Source organism: Orycteropus afer, unplaced genomic scaffold, assembly GCF_000298275.1.
Source record: "Orycteropus afer afer isolate SDZICR_OR568_19922 unplaced genomic scaffold, OryAfe1.0 scaffold00307, whole genome shotgun sequence".
In the NCBI taxonomy this organism is placed as follows: Eukaryota; Metazoa; Chordata; class Mammalia; order Tubulidentata; family Orycteropodidae; genus Orycteropus; species Orycteropus afer.
In genome coordinates, this window is record NW_006921894.1 from 435,990 (window position 1) to 459,405 (window position 23,416).

Consider the following 23,416-nt stretch of genomic DNA (forward strand, 5'->3'; position numbering starts at 1 on the left):
TCAAACCCACCAGCCACTCCTCGGAAGGAAGGTTGGGCAATCCTACTTCTGTAGTGATACTGCCTTGGAAACCCAAGGAGGGGTCACTATGAGTCGAGGCTGACTCGACGGCAAATAACAACAACAACAACAACAGGTTTCATATGGTTGTTACAAGGAAATCTCAGGGTTTTTTTTTTTTCCCCCAAATATATAATTTTATTGTTGTTCTTGTTGATACACACAGCAAAACATATACCAGTTCAACACTTCCTACATGTACTATTTAGTGTCACTGATTATATTCTTTGAGTTCTCACCCTCCTTTTTAGAGTTGTTCCTCCCCCACTAACATAAACTCACTGCTCTCTAAGGTTCCTGTGCAATTTTTTGAGTTGTTGTTGTAAATTTGATCTTACATAGATAGTTCTTAAAAAAGCATAGTGTTCAAGGCAGATTTTTTTATTTTTTACACTGGTGAAACTACACTACTTTTGGTTTGAAGAAGACTCCAGGAGATGTTTTTGGTTTAAGGTTTAAAGATCATCTCAGGACAATTGTTTCAGGGGCCAGAGTTTTTTAAGCAACAAAAATGTGTGGGTATGAGCCAAGCACTTTATGGGTGCTCACCACTAATAGAAAGATGCTTGTGTAAGGTACACTGGGAAATGAGATGGGCCAGAGCATTAGGCTGCCCACGAGCCACAAGAAAATTCTCATGCAATGGAGGTACACTAGAAAGCAAAACACTGACAAAACTCCATGGCACACTCCCTGTTAGGAATTTTCTTTGACTCTGGGAAACTGAAGTTTCAACTTAAAAGAATGGGATCCTGGATGTCTAAGAGAAATGAGCTTGGAGCTCCCCGCTCGTGGGAGCTAGTTTGGAGTTCAAATTTGAAAACTCTAGAAACTGAATGTACTAGAAATAATTTGAAATTTCAGTGGTCACTTTGGGAAAATGAGTTCCCTTTGAATTGCCTTTTCTTTTCTCTTTGAGGAACTTCTGTTTAGTGCTCATGTTTCATCAAAGGGCCTGAGATCCTTCAATATGAGACTCTGGCAAGCTAATACATTTTATCTAGACCTTCCTTGTTTTTCTCTTGATTTGATTCAGTCTTACTAAAGAATTTGTGTAGACATTAAAACAAAACAAAACAAACTTGATTTCCTATTTGTTTTGTGTTATGTTGTGTCAAGAGTGTAAGCCTGATCATTTGAACTATCTCAAAGACTGGGAAGTTTATGTGGTTATCTGTCTCATTTTGTCTTGAAAGTTTGATTCTGATCTAGAGAGTGTTGTGTCTGAGTTTCTGTCTTGCATCAGGTTAGAGACTGCAGCTGACAGTTGCTAGCTTTTTCATTAGGTTGCTGTCAATCTCAGTTCTCTTCCAAGAAAAACTGCTTCTTGAACCTGTATTATGATTTAGACTTTCAGTGTCTACTTCAAAAAAAAAGTTGACATAAATTAGTCAATTTAAAAAGTGTACTGGAAAATACAAGCAGCAACGATGGGTCTCTCCTTGTCTGGAGCAAAGAAGAATGAAGAAAACCAAAGATTCATGGAAACAATTAGTCCATGCAACTGGTACACCATGAGATCCTCAGCCTATACAATTATGAGACCAGAAGAACTAGATGGTGTCTGGCTACCACTGCCAACCACTCAGAAGGGGATCTATGTGAGAGATCATGGATACAGAGGGAGAACAATGTAGAACAAAACTCAAAATAATTTGAAAAAAAAAAAGGACCAGATTTGCTGGTTTGATAGAGCCTGGTGTAACCACTGAGACTCTGGCCCCTAGCTGCCCTTCAGGTCTGGAACTGAACCCACACCTGTGGCTTTCAGCCAAAGAAAAGACAGGCATATGAGGTGAACATTTACACTAGGGAGATACACTCCTTGGAGAGATCATGGGAAAAAGAAAGGCTGTTTATGCACAGGGAGACAGCTCAGGGAGCAGGAGTGCATGGAGGGATGGATACAGGGAAGTGGTAACTATCGGGGAGGAAGTGGGAGGGGAGCTGTTACATTGTGGTACATTGTAGTCAATGTCATGAGACAAAGTGTATGTGAATTGGCTGTATGGAAAGTGAATCTGCTCTGTAAACATTCACCCAAATCACAATTGAAAAAGAAAGAAAGAAAAATGTATTGGAAAAAGGATGGATTGATTATTTTGATTAGTACAGCAGGGCCTTAAAATAAAAGGACAAAACTAATTCTAAACTGCTTCTCTAAAAGACTTTTTAAAATGTGCAAAAGATAAAGTTATGAAAGTGTATTTTTCTATCTCCTCCAGATGATATTATTAAATTAGATTACAGTATTTCTACAAAGAGCTTTATCCTGATTTGTTTAGTGATAAATAAGTGCTTACATAAGTTAAACAGTCCTAATATTCCCAGGAATTAATGAAAGTGAATTTTTTCTGACAAAAGTTTTTATATTTTGCACTATATCAACCTTAAAAGCATTTTTTTTCCAAGCAAAATCTTTCTAAGTAACTTAAGCTAGATATAATTTAGAATATGTTTTAATTAGGAGAACACAGATGATTTTGTAAAACTAGTAGTTCTAGAATAAGAAAAACAGAGGCATATGGCAAATGTACATAAAAAGTTGGAAAATTGGCTGGGATTGGATGGATTTATCTATAAAGAAAAGTTGTGTAATAGGAGAGAAGATTAAGTTGCTTACCAAAAGAATGCCAAGAGACTCCTCCTAACATTATGGAGATATTTTGAAGAAAACCCACTGCTATCTAGTCAATTCCAAGACATGGTGACCCTATGGCAGAAGTGTCCCATGTGGTTTCCAAGGCTATCATCTGTTCAGAAGCATACTTCCATGTATTCTCTCTTGGAGCAGCTAGTGAGTTCAAACCACCAAACCACAAACCTTTTGGCTAGCAGCCAAGCACTTGCCCTCTGTGCCACCAATGCTCCTTGGAGATCTTTTTAAAATATTTATTAATAGGATAAATAAGGTAGACATTGATTAGAGTTAAAATAAGGAAAATGTTGTGAGTATAGTTATCAGAAATTGGGTGGATCCCCAATATAAAAGAACAGGTTCTCTCTATTGTAGAAGAATTTTAAGAAGCTAAAAGATAAAAATCACAATAAAAAACCCCAGCCAAAACAGAAAAACATCATATGCATATCAATGAATTAGTCCTGGTGAGCTAAGATTTTTTGAGTTAAAACAAACAGACAAACAAGAAAAAAAAAAAGTTAATAAAATCCTAAAGGGTGAAACTTAGGAAATATGAGAGAAGGTAGAAATTTGAATGAAGATTTAGGATATTTCAACAAACTTTATTTCAACAGTAAGTTTTGTGGTATATAGACAATAAAGATAATTTGAAGATCTTTAAGTAATTTATTGATATTAAATAGAGTTAATAGTTATTCATTATAATTTGTTTATATACTTTTGCTTTTTATGCCATGGACTAAAAAAAAGGAAAAAAAACCTCACTGCCATTGAATCGGATCCAACCCAAGCGACCCCTCCTTGGGTTTCCGAGGCAGTATCACTATGGAATAGACTGCTCAATCTTCTTTCCAAGGAGTGGTTGGTGGGTTTGAACTGCCAGCCTTCTGGTTAGCAGTCAAATGTCTTAGACACTATGCCACCAGAGCTCCCATAATGCCACAGAGAAAGGATATATATTTGGGTCTGTGAATGTGTTCATTCTTGCCATTTAAAATGTTGGACTGTAAGAGATATATAAAAAAGATAGAAAGTTTAAAAGATTTATTAAAAGAGAATTTGTTTGATGTGTTCAAAGTTTATCTGTTGTGGCTAAAGTTTGATGGGTTAATTTACTAGATTTTAACACCTTTAGTATAAAATAATACATTTATAAAATTGGGTTTCTTGCTGTTCAAATGATAAAATTTTCTTTACTGAATTGAAGAGTTAATTTTATCCTCTGTGCAATCTGCCTCAAAGGCAAGGACTCAGTGTTTGTCGTGCAGTGAATTATTTAACATGGTTCATCTAGCCATGATCTTTGTGACTCCCACCAGATGAAGGGCTGGAACTATGCAAATGTAAGGTGCTTGCGGCTAATGGGATTGAATAGCTTGCTAATAATGTAAATAAAGTACATGGCACTCTTGTGGGGCTGAGACTGTAGAAATAAGGTATATAGAACCCTAATGTGGGTACTGGTCAGTTTGGCAATCTTGGTAGGCTTAAAAAGAGCCATCCCAGAGGTGGAAATGGGAGATTTCACTACCATCAAGATAAAGCAGCCAGGAACTTCCAGTAAGATGGCAGAATATGAGACAAGCTACATAGACCCCCTTCAACAAAGAAGAGAGAAATCAATTGACACAGACAAAGAAGATAATCCTGAAGCCCTGAGCTTTGAAAGGAAGGATACAGAAGTGGAATAAACACTTGTTGTTGTTGTTGTTATGTGCTGTCGAGTTGGCCCCGACTCATAGCGACCCCTCCTTGGGTTTCCGAGGCAATATCACTACGGAAGTAGGATTGCCCAACCTTCCTTCCGAGGAGTGGCTGGTGGATTTGAACCACCAGCCTTCTGGTTAGCAGTCAAGTGCCTTAGCCACTATGCTACCAGAGCTCCTAGGAATAAACACTAACTAGTAGAAGAACTGAATGACAACAGTGAATAAGGAGATAAATGGAGCTGAGGACTGTCAGCTATCCTGACAGAATGGACAGGCTCAATATTTCCAAGTGTTGTTGTTGTTGTTATGTGTCATCGAGTCAGACCCAACTCATAGCGACCCCTCTTGGGTTTCCAAGGCAGTAGCACTATGGAAGTAGATTGCCCAACCTTCCTTCCAAGGAGTGGCTAGTGGGTTTGAACCGCCAGCCTTCTGGTTAGCAGTCAAGTGCCTTAGGCACTGAGAATGAACCTAAAAATCGGCTCTGCTTGCCAAAGCCTACTTGGATGACTGTGCTGGTGGCTGACATCTAAGAAGGGAAATATCAAAGGAGACAAATTGAGCTGTGGACTTTCAGCTGTCTAGAGGGTGCAGCCATTTTGAATGTTTACAAGGAGTGGATATGTTGGACATTTAAAGAATTCAGGGACCTAAGAATAGGCTCTGCTTGCTAAGGACAGCACGGACATATGGGGGTCTGATGACTGGAAAGGAGACAGGTGGTGAGTGCATAAGTGCTGCCAAGTACTGAATAGAGGAGCACAGTACCCTGCCTACTCAGGTATATCCAAAGAAAATGAAAATCTTGGGTGAATCACTCCAACATACCATCACCAATTAAATACAAACACAAAAATGTCAAATTGTCCCAGAGACAACAGACCATCCGAGTTCACACAAAGAAACAAGATAAAGCAGTAGAAACAAGTGACCAGGATACAAACTTTAAACACATCCCTGAGGAAGAGGGAGCATCAGAACTCCCTGATAAGGAATTTGGAAGAATTATATTTAGGTACCTTCAATGGATTGAGAGACAGATCAAGGAAAACACTGACAAAATTGAGGAAAACATAGAAAACTCTACATTTTGGAAGACAATACAAGAACAAAATGACAAAATAAATGAAAATTTAGAAATTATACAGAATCTACAGATAGAAATCCAGAAGATTAATACTAAATTCTCAGAACTAGATAACACATTGAACAGGCAAAGGAGCAGAATTGAATCAATGGAAGACAGGATTACTAAATTCTCAGAACTAGATAACACATTGAACAGGCAAAGGAGCAGAATTGAATCAATGGAAGACAGGATTAGTGAGACTGAAGACAAATACCTTAATACTTCGTTGGAAAGGGATCTGTCAGAAAAAAGATCAAAACAGAATGAAGAACCCTAAGGTTCATGTGGGATACCATCAAAAGGAATAACTTACATGTAATCAGAATTCCAGAACAGAAAGAGACAAAAACCACAAAGAAAATTGTCAAAGATTTGTTGGAAGACAATTTCTCTGATATGATGAAAGATGAGAATATGTCCATTCAAGAAGTCCAATGAACCCCAAACAAAACAGACCCCAAAAGAAAATCATCAACTCATCAAAACCAAAGACAAAGAAAGAATCCTGAAAACAGCACAGGAAAAATTTAAAAATTACCTACACAGGACAACCAGTAAGACAAAACTCTGATTTCTAGGTAGAAACCATGTAGGTGAAAAGGCAATGGGATGGTACATATAAAACCCTGAAAGAAAATAATTTCCAAACAAGAATTATATACCCAGGAAAATCAAATATGATGGTGAAATTAGGACATTTCCAGAGAGCAGAAATTAAAGGGGTATGTTAAAACCAGATCAACCTTACAAGAGATGCTAAAGGGAGTCCTTTGGACAGAGAACCCACAACAGCAAATGACAAGCAACCATTAACACACATGATGATATAACTCAGAAACCAACCCAGTTATGTAACTGTTGTTGTTGTTGTTATGTGCCATCGAGTCGGCCCCGACTCATAGCGACCCCTCCTTGGGTTTCCGAGGCAGTATCACTACGGAAGTAGGATTGCCCAACCTTCCTTCCGAGGAGTGGCTGGTGGGTTTGAACAGCCAGCTATCTGGTTAGCAGGCAAGTATCTTAGCCACTATGCTACCAGAGCTCCCAGTTATGTAACTATCCAAAGTAAATAAGCTTAAAAGATTGTAAACAGGGAACCAGAGATATCAATTGGCAAATGAGGACAACTACAAACCAAAAAGAGGGAAAAAAATTGTGTACTTATAGAACTTCTAAATGGTGAGGAAGTCAAGACAATTACAAGATAGAACAGATGATTCTAAACTTGGGAAGAAAATTATAAATCACACTCAAAGAAAAATCATAAACATTCATATCAAAAGACAAAAGAGGACAAGCACAAATATTTAGCAAATACTAAAACAATAGCAACAAAGGAAGTGATAACATGACTCATAAAAAACAAGCTCAGCACAGAAAATTCTATGGAACAATGAAACCAGGAACACCATGAAAAAACATATAACAAAATGACAGCAAATACATACTTTTTTGCTAATTATACTGAATGTCAATGGGTTAAATGCACCACTCAAGAGACAGAGAATTGCAGACTGGATAAGACAACATAATCAACAAAAATGATGTCTACAAGAGACACATCTTATAGACAAAGACCAAAATAGACTAAACATCAAAGGTTGGAAAAGATATATCAAGCAAATGGCAACCATAAAAGAGCAGGAGTGGCAATATTAATTTCTGATAAAATTGACTTTAAGACAAAAACTAACATAAGAGACAAGGAAGGACATTATATAATGACTAAAGGATCGATTGAACAAAAGGACATAACAATAATAAATATCAATGCACCCAATGAAAGAGCCCCAAAATACATAAATCAGACGTTAACAGAATTGAAAAGACAAATAGATAACTCCACAGTCATAGTTGGAGACTTTAATACACCGCTTTCAATCAAAGACAGAACAACTGAAAAGAAACTTAACAAAGATGCAAAAGAACTAAACAAATAATCCATCAACTTGACTCTACAGGCATCTACAGAGCACTTCACTCAACAACAGCACAATATATATTCTTTTCCAGTGCAAATGGAACATTCTCTAGGATAGACCATATGTCAGGCCTCAAAAAGAACCTTAATGAATTTAAAAACATTGAACTACTGCAAAGCATCTTGTAAGATTAAAATGCTATAATATTAGGAATTAACAATAGGATGATCAATGGAAAAAGAGCAAACACATGGAAACTGAATAACACCCTCCTTGAAAATGACTGGCTAATAGAAGAAATAAAAAATGAAATTAAAAAATTCCTTGAATCAAATGGCAATGAAAACACAACATACCAAAATCTTTGGGGGCACAGCAAAAGCAGTGATCACAGGCCAATTTATAGCAATAAATGTACACATCAAAAAAGAAGAGCCAAAATCAACACCTGAATCCAACATCTCCAATAATTGGAAAAAGAGCAGCAAAAGTACCACCACTGTCACCAGAAGAAAAGAAATAATAAAGATTAGAACAGAAATAAATGAAATAGAAAATAGAAAGACAACAGAAAAAATCCACAAGGCTAGAAGTTGTTTTTTTTTTTGAAAAGATTAATAAAAGTGACAAACCATTAGCAAATTTAACAAAGGAAAAGAACGAGAGAATATACAAATAACACAAATAAGAAATGAATTGGGCAACATCACGACAAAACCCTATTTATTGATGATATTATCCTATACATAGAAAACCCAAGAGACTCAGCAAGAAAACTACTGGAACTAATTGAGAGATTAAGCATAGTGGCAGGACACAAGATCAACATACAAAAATCAGTTGGATTTCTCTACATCAACAAAGAGATTGCTGAAAAGGAAATAAAGAAAAGAATACATTTACAATAGCTACCAAAAAAGTAAAATAAAATAAAATACTTGGAAATAAATCTTACTAGGGACACAAAAGACTTGTACAAAGAAGACTACAAAACACTACTTCAAGAAACCAGAAGAAATCTACATAATGTAAGAACATACCATGCTTGTGGATAGGAAGATTGAACATTGTGAAAATGTCAATACTACCCAAAGCAATCCCAATCCATATATCATCAACATTCTTTAAGGATATGGAAAAACCAATCACTCTGGTAGCATAGTGGATAAGGCACTTGACTGCTAAACAGAAGGCTGGAGGTTCAAACCCACCGGCCACTCCTCGGAAGGAAGATGGGGCAATCTACTTCCGTAGTGATACTTCCTTGGAAACCCAAGGAGGGGTCGCTGTGAGTTGGGTCTGACTCGACGGCACATAACAACAACAACAATAAATATATATGGAAAGGAAAGAGACCTCAGATAAGAAAATCACTATTGAAGAAGAAGAACAATATAGGAGTTCTCACACTGCTGGATCTCAAAACCTACTATACAGCCACAGTAGTCAAAACAGCCTGGCATTGGTACAATGATAGACACAAAGACCAATGGAACAGAATTGAGAACCCAGAAATAGATCCATCCACCTATGGCCAGCTGATTTTTAATAAAAGGCTGAAATCCATTAAATGGGCAAGAGATGGTGTCTTTAATAAATGGTGCTGGCAAAACTGGATATCCATTAGTAGAAAAATGAAACAAGATCTGTACCTCACACCATACACAAAAACTAATTCCAGATGGATCAAAGGCTTAAATGTGAAACCTAAAACTATAAAGTTCCTCAAGGAGAAACTAGGGGCAAATTTAGGGGCCCTCATTTATGGCATAGACTGTCGAGCATAATCCAAAGTGCACAAACAGCAGAAGATAAACTAAATGAATGGGATCTTCTAAAAATTAAATTTTACCTGCTTCAAAAGATTTCTCCAAAAGAGTCAAAAGAGAACCTACATATTGGGAAAAAATATTCAGCAACAATATATCTGACAAGGGACTTATCTCTAAAATTTGTAGAAAACTCCAACAGCTCCACAACAAAGACAAATAATCCAATTAAAAAACGAGCAGAAGACATGAATAGATACTTCACCAAAGAGGATATTCAGGTGGCCAAAAAACACATGAAGAAATGTTCATGATCATTAGCCATTTTGTTGTTGTTGTGTGCCGTCGAGTCGGACCGAGTCATAGCGACCCCTCCTTGGGTTTCCAAGACAGTATCTCTATAGAAGTAGATTGCCCCATCTTCCATTAGCCATTAGAGAGATGCAAATCAAAACAACAATGAGATACCATTTTGCCCCAGCACTAATAGCAAAGTTCAACAAGACAGAAAATAACAAATGCTGGTGAGGATATGGAGAGATTAGGACTCTCATGCACTGCTGGTAGGATTGTAAAATGAAGCAGCAATCCCATTTGTTGTTGTTGTTAGGTGCTGTCGAGTCGTTTCCGACTCAGTGACCCCATACAGAGCAGAATGAAACACTGCCCAATCCTGCGCCCGCTCCATAATCCTTGCTATACCTGAGCCCACTGTTGCAGCCACCATGTCAATCCATCTCATTGAAGGCCTACCCCTCTTTCATCGACCCTCCACTTTACCAAGAATGACATCCTTCTCCAGGGAATGGTCCCTTCTGACAACATGACCAAAGTAGGTGAGAGGAAGTCTGTCCATTCTCGCTTCCAAGGAGCATCTCGGCTGCACTTCCTCCAGGACAGATCTGTTAGTTCTTTTGGCAGTCCATGGTACCTTCAGCATTCTTAGCCAGCACCACAACTCAAAAGCATCAACTCTTCTTCAGTCTTCCTTATTCATTGTCCAGCTCTCACATGCATACAAGGCAATTGGAAAGATCATGGCCTGTGTCAGGCACACCATAGTCCTCAAGGAGACATCCTTGCTCCTCAGCACTTGAAAGAGTTCCTTTGCAGCTGACCTACCCAGTGCTATACATCTTCTAATGTCTTGACTGATGCTTCCATTGGCCTCGACTGTAGAACCAAGCAACGTGAATTCTTTGACAACCTCAATTTTTTCTTCATTTATCGTGATGCTGCTTATTGGTCCAGTTGTGAGGATTTTTGTCTTCTTTATATTGAGATGTAATCCCATACTGCAGACTGTGTTCCTCAATCTTCAACAGTAAGTGCCTTAAGTCATCCTCACTTTCAGCAAGCAAAGTTGTATCATCAGCATATCTCAGGTTGTTAATGATTCTTCCTCCAATCCTGATGCCACATTTTTCTTCACATAGTCCAGCTTCTTGGATTATTTGCTCAGCATATAGATTCAATAAGTATTGGGAAAGATACAACCCTGACACACTCCCTTCCTGATTTTAAACCATGTAGTGTCCCCTTGTTCTGTTTGAATGACAGCCTCCTGGTCAAGGGACAGGTTCCTCATAAGTACAATCAAGTGTTCAGGAATTCCCATTTTTTTCAATGTTATCCATAATTTGTCATAGTCCACACAATCCAATGCCTTTGCATAGTCAATAAAGCACAAGTAAACATCTTTCTGGTATCTTTGCCTTGAGCCAAGATCCATCTGACAGACGCTATGATATCCCTTGTTACACGCCCTCTTCTGAATCCAGCTTTCACCTCTGGAAGTTCTCTGTCAATATACTGTTGCAACCGTTTTGAATTACCTTCAGTATGATCTTAACTTGCATGCGATATTAATGATATCGTTCGATAATTTCCAAATTCTGTGGGATCACCTTTCTTTGGAATGGGTACAAATATGGATCTCTTCCAGTCATTTGGCCAGGTAGTTGTCTTCCAAATCTCTTGGCATAGCTGAGTGAAGGCCTCCAGTGATGCATCCATTTGTTGAAATATCTCAATGGGTATTCTGTCATTTCCTGGAGTCTTGTTCTTTGCCAGTTCCTTCATTGCAGCTTTGACTTCCTCCTTCAGTACCACTGGTTCTAGATCATATGCCACCTCCTGAAATGGATGAAAATCGACCAGTTCTTTTTGGTACAGTGACTCTGTATTCCTTCCATCTTCTTTTGATGTTCCCTGCATCATTCAATGTTTTGCCCTTAGAATTTTTCAATATTTCAACTTGAGGCTTAATTTTTTTCTTCAATTCTTTCAGCTTGAGAAATGCCGAGCCTGTTCTTCCCTTTTGGTTTTCTAATTCCAGGTCTTTGCACATTTCATTATAGTAATTGGCTTTGTCTTCTTGAGCTGCCCTTTGAAATCTTCAGTTCAATTCTTTTATCTTGTCATTTCTTCTATTTGCTTTAGCTACTCTCCACTCAAGGGCACGTTTCAGAGTCTCTTCTGTCATCCATTTTTGTCTTCTCTTCTTTTCTCATCTTTTTAGTGATCTCTTGCTTTCTTCATGGATGATGCTCTTGATGTCATCCCACAATTCATCTGGTTTCCAGTCATTAGTGTTCAATGCATCAAACCTATTCTTTAGATGGTCTCTAAATTCAGGAGGGCTATATTCTAGATCATATTTTTGCTCTTGTGGACTTGTTTTAATTGTCTTTAACTTCAAGTAGAACTTGCATATGAGCAGTTGATGGTCTGTTCCACAATCAGCTTCTGGTCTGGTTTTGGCTGAAGATACTGAGCTTTTCCATCATCTCTTGCCACAGATGTAGTCAATCTGATTCCTGTGTGTTCCATATGGTGAAGTCTACATGTAGAGGCACCGTTTGTGTTGTTGAAAAAAGGTGTTTGCAATGAACAAGTCGTTGGTCTTGCAAATTCTACCATGCGATTTCCAGCATTATATCTGTCACCAAGGCCAAATTTTCCAACTACCAGTGATTCTTCTTTGTTTCCAACATTTGCATTCCAGTCACCAGTGTAATGAACACATCCTGATTGCAAGTTCGGTCAATTTCAGACTGCAGAAGTTGATAAAAATCCTCAATTTCCTCATCTTTGGCTTTGGTGGTTGGTGCATATATTTGAATAATAGTCATATTAATGGGTCTTCCTTGTAGGTGTATGGATATTATCCTATCACTGACAGCATTGTACTTCAGGACAGATCTTGAAACATCCTTTGTGATGATGAATGCCATACCACTCCTCTTTAAACTGTCATTTCCAGCATAGTAGATCATATGGTTGTCTAATTCAAAATGGCCAAAACCAGTCCATTTCGGCTCACTAATGCCCAGGATATTAATCTTTATGCATTCCATTTCATTTTTGACAACTTCCAATTTTCCTAGATTCATACTTTGTACATTCCATGTTCCAATTATTAATGGATGTTTGCAGCTATTATTCCTCAATTTGAGTGGTGCCACGTCAGCAAATGGAGGTCTCGAAAGCTTTACCTTATCCATATGAGTAAGGTTGATATGACTCTGATAATGCAGCTCTTGCTCAGTGCAAATTTGAGAGCTTTCTGAGCTAAGTGACTCATCTTCCTCCTCTGTATTTGACAATGTTTCTGGACTATTCATAAACTTGCCCAAGTAATGTATCAGACAGTGTTTCTCTGCTATTCATACGGTTTTCCTTGGCCAATTCTTTGAGAAGTGGATGGCCTCTTCCTTCTTCCTAGTCTGTCTCAGTCTGCAAGCTGGGCTGATACCTGTGCAACAGGTCCACCCCAATGGGTTTGAAACACCAGTGGCACAGCCTCAAGACTCACAGCAACATGTCACCACAGTAGGACAAACAGACAAGTTTGTCTCCCTTAGTTGTTGGAAACCCCTCCAACCACCCTTACCTGGATCCCTGTGGCTAACTCCTTGATCTGTTCCAGTCCCTTTGCTTTTTCTGTCCTCTCCCTGATTCCTGCCTCACTGCTTGTGGGGGCTGGCCTGGGTTCCTTCTCCTCTCCTGCCTCCCTGCACTTGAATCCTTGATCTGTTCCCATCCCCTTTGCCTTTTCGGCCATCTCCCTGCCTTCCCACCTTGCTCCTTGTGGGGCATGGCCTGGGTTCCCTCTCTTCACCTGGGTCCCTCCTCGATCTGTTCTGATTCCCTTTGCCTTTTTTTTTTTTTTTGTCCTTGCCCTGCTTCCTGCCTGTTCTTAGGTCCCTTTTTTGTTCCTCTCCCTGCTTCTCATCTTGCTGCCTGTTCTTAGGTCCCTGGATTCCAAATGAGAATGCCATCACTTTAAAATCCATAATGGCTGCCACTTGTAAACATTCAAAATGGCTGTGCCCTCAGTCACTTTAAATATTCAAAATGGCTGCTGCTTGTAAACATTCAAAATGGCTGTGCCCTCGGTCACTTTAAATAACAAAAATGGCCACTGCTTGTAGACATTCAAAATGGCTGCGTCCTAGGTCACTTTAAATATCCAAAATGGCTTCCACGTGTAAACAAGCAAAATGGCTGTGCCCTCCAGACAAACAAAAAGGTCAGCAAAAAATACAAGAAAACCTGCAATATCTGGAGATAAGGCAATAAGAGAGAAAGGCAGAGAAGGAGAACAATGAAGGAAAAAAATGGGGAAAATGCAAAAAGAAAAACAAGGAACGGGGTTAACCACTAGAAAAAAAAAGAAGAAAGAAAAGTTTGCAACCAGGAAAAGGGAAAAGAAAAAAGGTGAAAACTAGGACCTGGGAGGGCAAGAATAAAGAATAATAGTAAAAAGGACAAAAGTATTGATAATAGTAGTACTTTTAAAACAGACAAAAACAAGCAAACTAAAAACCAGAAAAAAGAAAGAGAAAAAAAATTGGGGGAGGGCAGGGCAGGGCACCCAGGCTCCAGCTGAGCACACAGAGTGGGATGGAGTTCCTGCGGGCCCAGAAGGTGGGAGTGGGGGATGGCCGAATCTCTGTTCACCAAGCGGGTGTGGGGTATTAGAGTAACAATACCCCTTGTTGCAGGAGTGGGACAGAGGAAATACCTGGGGCAGGGAGGTCTCTGTTGGGACTGGAAGGGTTGCCATGCAGAGCCCAGGGTGAGTGGCAGGTATTGGGCAGGTCTTTAGGCTTTCTGGTGAACTGGGAGGGAGGGGAGGAGGAAGATAGGCAGACCAGTGGCCGTGGAGCTGATCCCGACTCACAGCACCCCGTGTGTGTCAGAGTGGACTTGTACCCCACGGGGGCTCAGTGACTGATTTTCAGTCTTCCCAGGTGCCTCTGGGTGGCCTCAAACCACCAACTTTTAAGCTGGCATGCATGGAACCTGCATTAACAGACTCTTCATTCACCAGCCCTGCCAATCTTGGAACTGTTTCTGGACTCGAAATAGTGGCCTGCCATATTGTGTGATAATCTTGGATTGTGCCATTGTCCTTTTTGACCTTGGGTTTGTCACCCTCAGCAGCCAGCAGTTGCCTAAGAGAAGCCTCCAGCTTCAGTGAGCTGGGTGCAAGAGGCAGACCTGAAGTCCAAGGTCAAAGGCCTTCACCTAGCCCCTAGAGCTGGCACATTGAACTCAGACTTTTAGGTTCCTAAACTGTAAGAGATAAATCTCTGTTTGTACAAGCCATACAATTGTGGTATTTTCTCTTATAGCAGCACTAACCAAAACCAAAAAACCAAACTCACTGCTGTTGACTTGAATCCAACTCATAGTTTCCTCTCTTTGGGTCTGTGAGGTGGTATCTCTGTGGAAGTAGACTGCCCAGTCTTCCTTCCAAGGAGTGGCCAGTGGGTTTGAACCACCAGCCTTCTGGTTAGCAGTCAAATGCCTTATGCACTACACCACCAGAACCCAAAACCCTAGGGTTTAGATACTGACAAGAACAAGGGGCATGCCAGGAGAACTCCAATGCGCTGATTCATAGAAGATACTCCACCAACAGCAGCAATCAAAAACTTTAATATTCACCAATCGCTTTCCTCTGAGGAGCATTTCATTAATCTTCACAGCACCATGGGGATGTCTGGGAGAGTGATTACTGATACTCTTTGTTATTCACAGTGAGTTCTTTCTCTCTCTGTGTGGCTACATCCATCCAGTCCTTTGCCCAGTTCCTTGCAATGGCCTTACAGGAGGCACGGAGGTTCTAGCAGTCACCTGTGGATGCTAGGGGACAACCTGAGAGGATAGCATCAATGGCACACCCAGTACACACCCAGCACTCATTGGCCCAGATAGGGCTGTGGGCACTGGCCTGAGGACCCTGTCTCAGACATTTCTGCCCTACCCCACATACACAGAAGGCCACCTGAGACCTCAAATCCCCCTAGTAAAATCTAGAAAATGCCAATGGGACCTCTGGTGTGGGGTAGGGGAAGAGAGGAGTGTGGTGAGGAGTTCCCCTTCTCTTTTCACTTTTCACCCACTGCCTGGCCCATGGCAGGTGCTTCACAGATGATGATAGACAGGAAGGCAGATGTCACCCAGGGAGACTGCTGCCAAGGCAGAATCCCAGGGAGGACTCCCTGGTTTTGTGAGGCCTCTGTGGACCCCAGTAACTCCTCCAAGGCTGCTGGAAGTATTCTCATCCTTCTGTTGTGTACCTCAGAGCCAGCCTGAAAGAAATGCTTTGGAACAAGTATACTTGACCAGAGCAAGGTCAGGCATGTCTAGGGAGTGTGATGAACAGCACTGGATATGCTCAGGGCTTTTCCATCTAACATTTGGGCCAGATCACTCTTTGTTGGGAGGCTGTCCCATATTGTGGGATGTTTAGCAGCATCCCTGTAGCACCTGCCCCCAACTGTCACCTATGACAACCCACTTCTCCAGACACTTTCAAATGTCCCAGGCAAAATCACCCCTGGCTGAGAACGCTTGGTGTAAACTATTAAGTTGCCATCCTGATGCTGTAAGAAGAGACATTTCCTTCTAGGACTTAGGGAAGAAAGTAGGCAACTGTGAGGCATGATGCCTCAGACAGGAAGGAGGCTTTGGAAGGGGCTGGAAGGTGCGGGATGGACACAAAAGCAGAGCTGTGGCTCATCTGCAGTATATTATCCAAGGCTATATTTATGTCCAGAAAGGAGGATGTTTTCTTCCTTACCTGTTCTCTTCCCTTTTTCACAGCTATGAAAAACACCCCAAACCTATTGCCTTCATGTCAATTCCAACTTATAGAGATCCCGTGTGTGTCTGACTAGAACTGCTCCATAGGGTTTTCTTGGCTACAATCTTTATGGAAGCAGATTGCCAGTCTTTTCTTCTATGGGTCCACTTAGGTTGGTAGGTGAGCACAAATTATTTTTGCCACTAAGGACTTTTTCAGAGTTATAACTCCTAGTTATTACTCCTAGTAATGAAATAAACTAGGGTCTGGCAATCAACTGTCTCTTGTAACTGTTTAAAATGCCTTGACTTTTATGAAACATTGAGCCATTGAGCACAGTCGATTGTAAACTGTGCAATATCTACATTCTCATTCTATGGAGGAGGGAAATCTAGGCCTTGAGAAGTAACAGGCAGAGTCAGATAAAAACAAACAATACTGCAGCAAAGTGCTGTGTGAGGCCTGAATCTCAGCCTGAAGCTCTCAGGGGAACAGATGGTAATAAAGACATCATTAGCTTTTGACCATTACCACTTTTGAGTATGTGCAGGCTGAAGGTACCTCTATAGTCACCTCCCTAACTTCAGGGGAAGGGGACCTACTATTGAAGGAAATAAAAACTTATTCCAAGGAAAATTACATTTATGTTTTTGCTTTTTTTGCCTTTTGAAAAAAGGAAAAATATAAATGTGTTTTATTTTTTTGCCTTTTAAAAATAGTCCTTTTGCTGAGTGTGCTCCTGAGGAGGAAGTAGCCAGCCATGCCATCATTGTCACCTCTGCAGACCGAGTTCTGCCTCATGGGGGAAAAAGCACATGGAAATGTTGAAGTAATGGAGTGTGGACAATGAGAGTGGGGGAAGGAGTCACCTAGCCCAAGAAAGATGTTTCAGGGTAGGAAGGAAGAAGATGCTACCCAAGGTAAGTCTGAAAGGAAGCGGGGCAGGGGTGAATAGGGCAAGGAGTGCAGAAACTTTAGAAGGAGGGTGTGGGCAGGGAGGGAGGGAGGTGAGCTGGCAGGAGGGTGCACTGATGAGCAGGGGTGGGCATTACCAGATAGGGGTGGGGAAAGCAGGGCCTGGATGGTATTCTAGGTGGGGAGACAGCACACACAAAGGGACAGAAAACAACTCTGTTCCCTGTGTACAGGGAGCTCCTAGCATTTTGGTGCTCTTGAAGCAGACAGTGTAAACAGAGGTCTTTCATAAATTCATGTCCTATGCTGTGCAACCCTTAAGGACTACCTGTTTTTGACAATAACAGTGAGTGGGACTGTTTTTATACATCTCAAGGCTCTAGGTCAGTGCTCACAGTCCTTGCATTAAGTCTGGAGCTAAGTCATCAAGGCCTATACTTTTTTTTTTTTTTTTTAACTGTAAGGTTTAATTTTAGATAGCATGGACTGTACAATTGTACTTATAACCATTTATCCTATCTTTTTCCTGTTCCATTTTTCATTGCTTACATTATATTTTACTTTGGCAGATGTATTAGTCTCCTAGAGCTGCTGTAACAAAGTACCACAAACTAGGCAGATTAGAAAAACAAAAAATTATGGTCTCAGCTGAGGGGGGGAGGAGTGAATGTGAGGGAAGGACACAGGGAAGAGATGGCTGTGGAGAGGAAGTGGGAGGAGAGCTATTGCATTGTGGGAGATTACAGTCAATGTCATGAGACAAAGTGTATGTAAACTGCTGTACAAAAGATGAATTTGCTCTGTAAATTTTCACCCAAATCACAATAAAATTAAAAATATATATATGGGATCACAATTCTGGATTCTGGGAGTCCAAAATCAGGATATCTTCCATGATGATTCCTTTTGAGGGCTCTGAGGACGAATCTGTTCCTTGCTTCTCACATCTTCTGGTAATGGCCACTGATTCTCAGCATTCCTTGACTTGTAGATCTATTACTCCAATCTCTGCCTCATTTTTATGTGCTGGTCAATGCTATTACAGTTCTGAAACTCTGCTATTGTGATACTCTGGCCTGTGTGATTTCTTAAACTCTAGGGAGTTGTGTGTAGTTTATGTTCAGAACTGTAGAAGAATGAGTCCCACCAGTTCCAAGTGCTAGTACTGTCCTTGCACCACAGTGGAGCTACTATAGGACCCAGATCCCAAGGTGAACTGCCACCCCAGGATGAGACCACCTGGGCATGGAAAGCAGTATAACAGGGCTGGAGGAGACCTAGGGGCCAGGCTGAGGGCCAGAGGAGATGAAGAAAGGGGCAATAGAGAATGGGGAAGGGTCTTTTTCAGGGAGTGAAATCTAACCACACCCACCCAAGCCTTTCAATGAAAGCCATTCCAACCCTAGACTGTAAAGTCTCCTCAGAGCAGAAAGTCTCAGTGAGCAGCCTTGGTGTGCCGGTACTAACAGTAGATCACTTTAGCTGAACATGGGCCTTTTATTTCCCAGCAGAAAAAAGTGATTTGGGTCAAGAGGTACCTAGGAACCTGAAAAGACGACAGCCTGGAAAGACCATCATAGGCTGTTCTTTTAGCACCCCTAGTATGGTAGTTAAAGTTGTATGTCAGCTTGGCTGGGCCATGGTTTTGTGCAGCTGGGCAGCTAGATGTAGCTATTACCCATAATGAGACTGTAATCACCTCCACTGTGGAATGTGCTGTGAGATATTAATCAGTGGAAAGGGAGCTGCCTTTGGCATGTGGCTTACTTCCAGTATATATGGAAGAGCTTTGGAAAAGGTCTCTAGCTTTTTGGCACATATAGATCCTACATTTGGTCAAGTGATCATCTCCAATTCCTGGATTTGAACCACTAGCCTGCCATGTTGCCTCTCATTCTTGGAATTGTGCCATTTTACTTGTCAATCTTGGGTTCATCAGCCTCGGTAGCTAGCAGCTATCTGAGTTAGGAGATGCCTCTAGTTCCAGTTGGCATGGAACAAGAGGCAGAGTTAAAGCCCAAGGTTGAGTGAGGGGCCTTCACCTTGCCCTGAGAGCTAGCACTTTGAATTTGGACTTCTAGCCTTCTAAATTGTAAGAGAATAAATTCCTGTTTGTTAAAGCCATCTGCATGTGGTATTTCTGTTATAGTAGCAGTAGAGGACCAAGACACCTGCACAGCCTACCTCTACCTTGGAGAGGACCTGAGAGGACCTCATGCATCCACTGTTTTTACCATCCTCTTCTGCTTTGCCAAATCCATGCCACTGCTGAGCATAGTAACCCCTGAAGACACTTGTAATGACATTTAAAAGCCTCAGTGACCACTGAAATACCTCCAGGACCAGACTTAAGACAACACAGAGGATCTCCCAAGCACAGTGCCAACTGAAAGCAGCCAGACACATGAGAGTGCCAGCTGTGTGATTTTATTCACACAAAATTCAAAGGAAGCAGAGCTCACATGTACTGGTAGAGGTCAAGGCAGAGGTAACCCTGTGGGGGGAGTGGCTGTAGGAGTCTGAGGGGGCTTCAGGGGCTCTCTTCCTTGTTTGGGTGCTTGTGACATAAATGTTCAGTTTATAACGTACACTTTTCTGCAAGTGTATCAGTCTTCAATAAAAAGCTTTGCAATGTCTCTGCACTTCAGAGACTGACAAGAATAGGGCTGTGTGAATGGCATAGTGGTCAGTGAGCACCCAGTCTAACCTTTGGGACCTTAGGAATAGGCCATGGCAGCCCTTGGGGACATGACCCGAGGCCTAGACTCACCGGCTGCAGTCCATCCTCCTGCCTTCTGCTCTGTCCTGAGTAGGTGATAAAAGACCGCGTGGAAACTTTGTAATGGTTCAGCAGGCAGATGATGACCACAACCATCACTGTGACCACCACAATGATGATGATAATCTGGGCGAACTCCAGCTCCGCTGTGATGGGAGAGGAAAGGGTGTTAGCCACATGCCCCTGATGCTCCTGTTCTCAAGACCACTTACCTACATGAGTAACAGTAACTGCAGTTACCAAGAGAGAAGTGCAGGGCATGTAATGGCTCCTCACAGGACTTTAATACCCACTTTAAAGAAGAGGAAATGGATGCTCAGGCATAAAGCAAGCACATGACTGAGCTAGGACTCAATGGGAGGTTGTGGAATTTTGAAGCCTGTGATCTGGCTCCCACATGGCATTAAATACAGGCCATTGCCATACCTGAACACTAATGGCATCTTGAAGAAAGGGAAGCACTCATATGAGACTTGCTCCAACTGACCTCTGGGGCTAAACCTCATGCATTTCACAGTTTGTCTTGGCCATTTTATACTGAAAAGGGCCTTATGAAAATTTATTCAATAGACCCTACAAGAGCCTTCTGAGATGCTGTGAGGTTATTATCCCCATTATCCACATGGGACATCACAGTGCAGGTCCAGTGAGCATTACAGGCACCTGGCCCTCAGGGCAGCCAGTCCATGTTGGGCAGGTACTCTGAGCTCTGTCTTCTTTTGGTGTATGAAAAGCCCAGTGTCACCATCACCTAATTCTCCTTCTTTCCAGCTGACATCCTCTGTCGCCTGATTACCCAGCGGAGTTAATAAAAGCCTCTCAAAACAGAAGCTACTTCTTTCAATATAATCTCTCTCAAAAAGTTAAGCCATCTTTATGGTTGAGTCTTATTTCCTAAGATATTTTCTGTAGACTGAAGGGAAAAAACATGTTGTTAAAAAGACACTTTCAGAATGATGTCAGCAAGATGGTGGAGTAGGCGGCTCCAAGCCCCTGTCCAGAAAAAACAAGCAGAAACTGTCAGAACCAACTTTATCAGAATGCTGGAAAACAGTCATAAGCTTACAGCAACTAAGTGAATGCTGAATCAAGAAAGAAAAAGGTACGTTCAAAATTGAAGGAAAGCTCTGTGGTACTTTCCCTTGCCCTTGTCCAATCTCCACTCCACCTTGGCAGTGATCTAAAGACAGCAACTCATGTTGCCAGTGTACATGATTCTAGAGGAAGCAGAGCACATCTTATTAGCAAATTACTGCTTGTTTTAACTTGTCTGGAGTTTACCTGAAGGACTGACACAAGGTGCTCATTTGTTTCACCTATCTTGGAATGCACTTAGGGCATAAAAGCAATGGGCATTCCTAAAAAATATTTTGATGTGGACAAACAACCTGCAGCCACAGGTGAGATATAAAATAGACTATGTAAAACCCAAATGAAACCCACTGCCACTGAGTTGATTCCAACTCATAGTGACCCCCATAGGGTTTCTAATGCTGTAAATCTTTACAGAAGTACACTGTCTCATTTTACTCCTGTGTAACAGATGGTAGGTTTGAACCTCTGACCTTCTGGTTAGCATCCAAATGCCTTACCCAATAGGCAACCAAAGCTCCTTGACTACATAAAGGCAAGTTGGAAAAGTGAGGGAGAACTTTTTTTTTTTTTAATTAGGGCATTCAAAAGCACTCATACACACACCCTGGGCAAGAATTATGTTCAGAGAACACCTGACAAAACCCTAAGCTTTCATGATGGGATGCTCTTTAAGCTCAGTGTAAACCTGGATAAGTCTTAAAAGAATGCCTGATTGCTGAGCCAATCTCAAAATACAGAGAGAGGTGGCAGGTGGGTGGAGAATTTTTTTTTTTTTTTTAATTTGCTCTTGCTATTTGTTTCACTTGATTTTATTCTCACTCTTGGCATTCAAGGAAATATCTGCCAAAACACTAATTGAAAATAAAGTAAAGGAACAGAGGCTTCAGTGACCACATACATCAAGGAATACATTCTTTCAAAAAATAGTCTGTAAAAGTTGCTTACAACTGTCAACAATCCAAAACAAAGCAAGCCTTAGGAAGGGGAAGAATCTGATTTTCATAGTTACATTATAATATTCAAATATCCCAGTTTCAACAAGAAAATAACAAGGCATAAAAAGAAACAGGAAAAGATAGGCTACATAAAAGAACAAATTAGAGTTATAGAAACAGTTGCCTTAGAAGTTAAAATAATGATTTACCAGATAAGGATTTTAAAATAAAAGTATAATCAAAGAGCTAAAGGAAAACACAGATTCAAATGAACAAACAAACTAAAGGAAGCCAGGAAAAATTATATGGGGACTATATAAGAATATAAGTATGTAGAAATTTTAAAAGGCACTAAGCAGAAATACTGGAGCTGAGAAGCAAAATAAATAAAAAAGTTCACTAGAGAGATTCAACAGCAGATTTCAAGTGGCGTAAGAATAAGTTAATTTGAAGATCAAACTCAAAAGCCAACTCACTGGATTCTGACTCATGGTGGCACCTATAGGGTTTCCAAAGCTGTAAATCTTTACAGAAACAGACTCTCTCATCTTTCTCCTGAAGAGTGGCTGGTGGGTTTGAACCAATGACCTTTTTGGTTGACAAACAATGCCTTAACCACTACACCATCAGAGTTCCTTAATTTGAAGATAGAACAATTGAAATGATCAAGTCTGAGGAGTTAAAAAAAAAAAAAAAAAGAAGAAGAAGAAAGAACAGTGAACAGAGCTGAAAGGACCTGTGGTACACCATCAAACAAACCAATATATGCATTATGGGAATCCCAGAAAGAGAAAAGAGTTAGAAAGGGGATGAAAGAATATCTGATGAAGTAATGGCCAAAATCTTCTCAAATCAGATGAAAGACATGAATCTACACATCTAAGAAGGTCAATTAATTCCAAGAAGGATAAACTCAAAGATATCCAAGTAGAGACACACTGTAATCAAACTGTTGAAAGCCAAAGCCAAAAATTCTTTTGGGTATTTACCTAGCAGTGGAATTACATCATATGGTCATGCTATGTTTAACTTTTTGAGGCACCATCAAGCATTTTTCTACAGAGCTGTGTTATTTTATATTCCCACCATCAATGGATAAGTATTCCAGTTTCTCCACATCTCCTCCAACATTTGTTAGTTTCTTTAAAAAAAAAAAAATAATAGCTGTTGTTGTGGATATGAAGTGGTAGCTCATTATGCTTTTGATTTGCATTTTCTTAGTGACTTTTGAGCATCTTTTCATGTGCTTACTGGCCACTAGTCTGTCTTTTTTAGAGAAATGTATATTCAAGTCCTTGGCCCAGTTTTCAATTGTTTGTCTTTTCCTGGTTGAGTTGTAGAAGTTATTTATATATTGTAAATA

General features: G+C 40.5%; 1 protein-coding gene across 1 annotated transcript in view; it reads right to left on the reverse strand.

The window, feature by feature from the left end:
• The window catches only part of LDLRAD4 (low density lipoprotein receptor class A domain containing 4), a 556,486-nt gene that overhangs the window by 39,112 nt on the left and 493,958 nt on the right, over positions 1-23,416 (reverse strand). Inside the window, exon 3 of the mRNA XM_007951681.1 lies at positions 20,015-20,169. Coding sequence (XP_007949872.1) covers positions 20,015-20,169 — 155 coding nt within the window. The remainder of the gene's footprint in view (positions 1-20,014; positions 20,170-23,416) is intronic.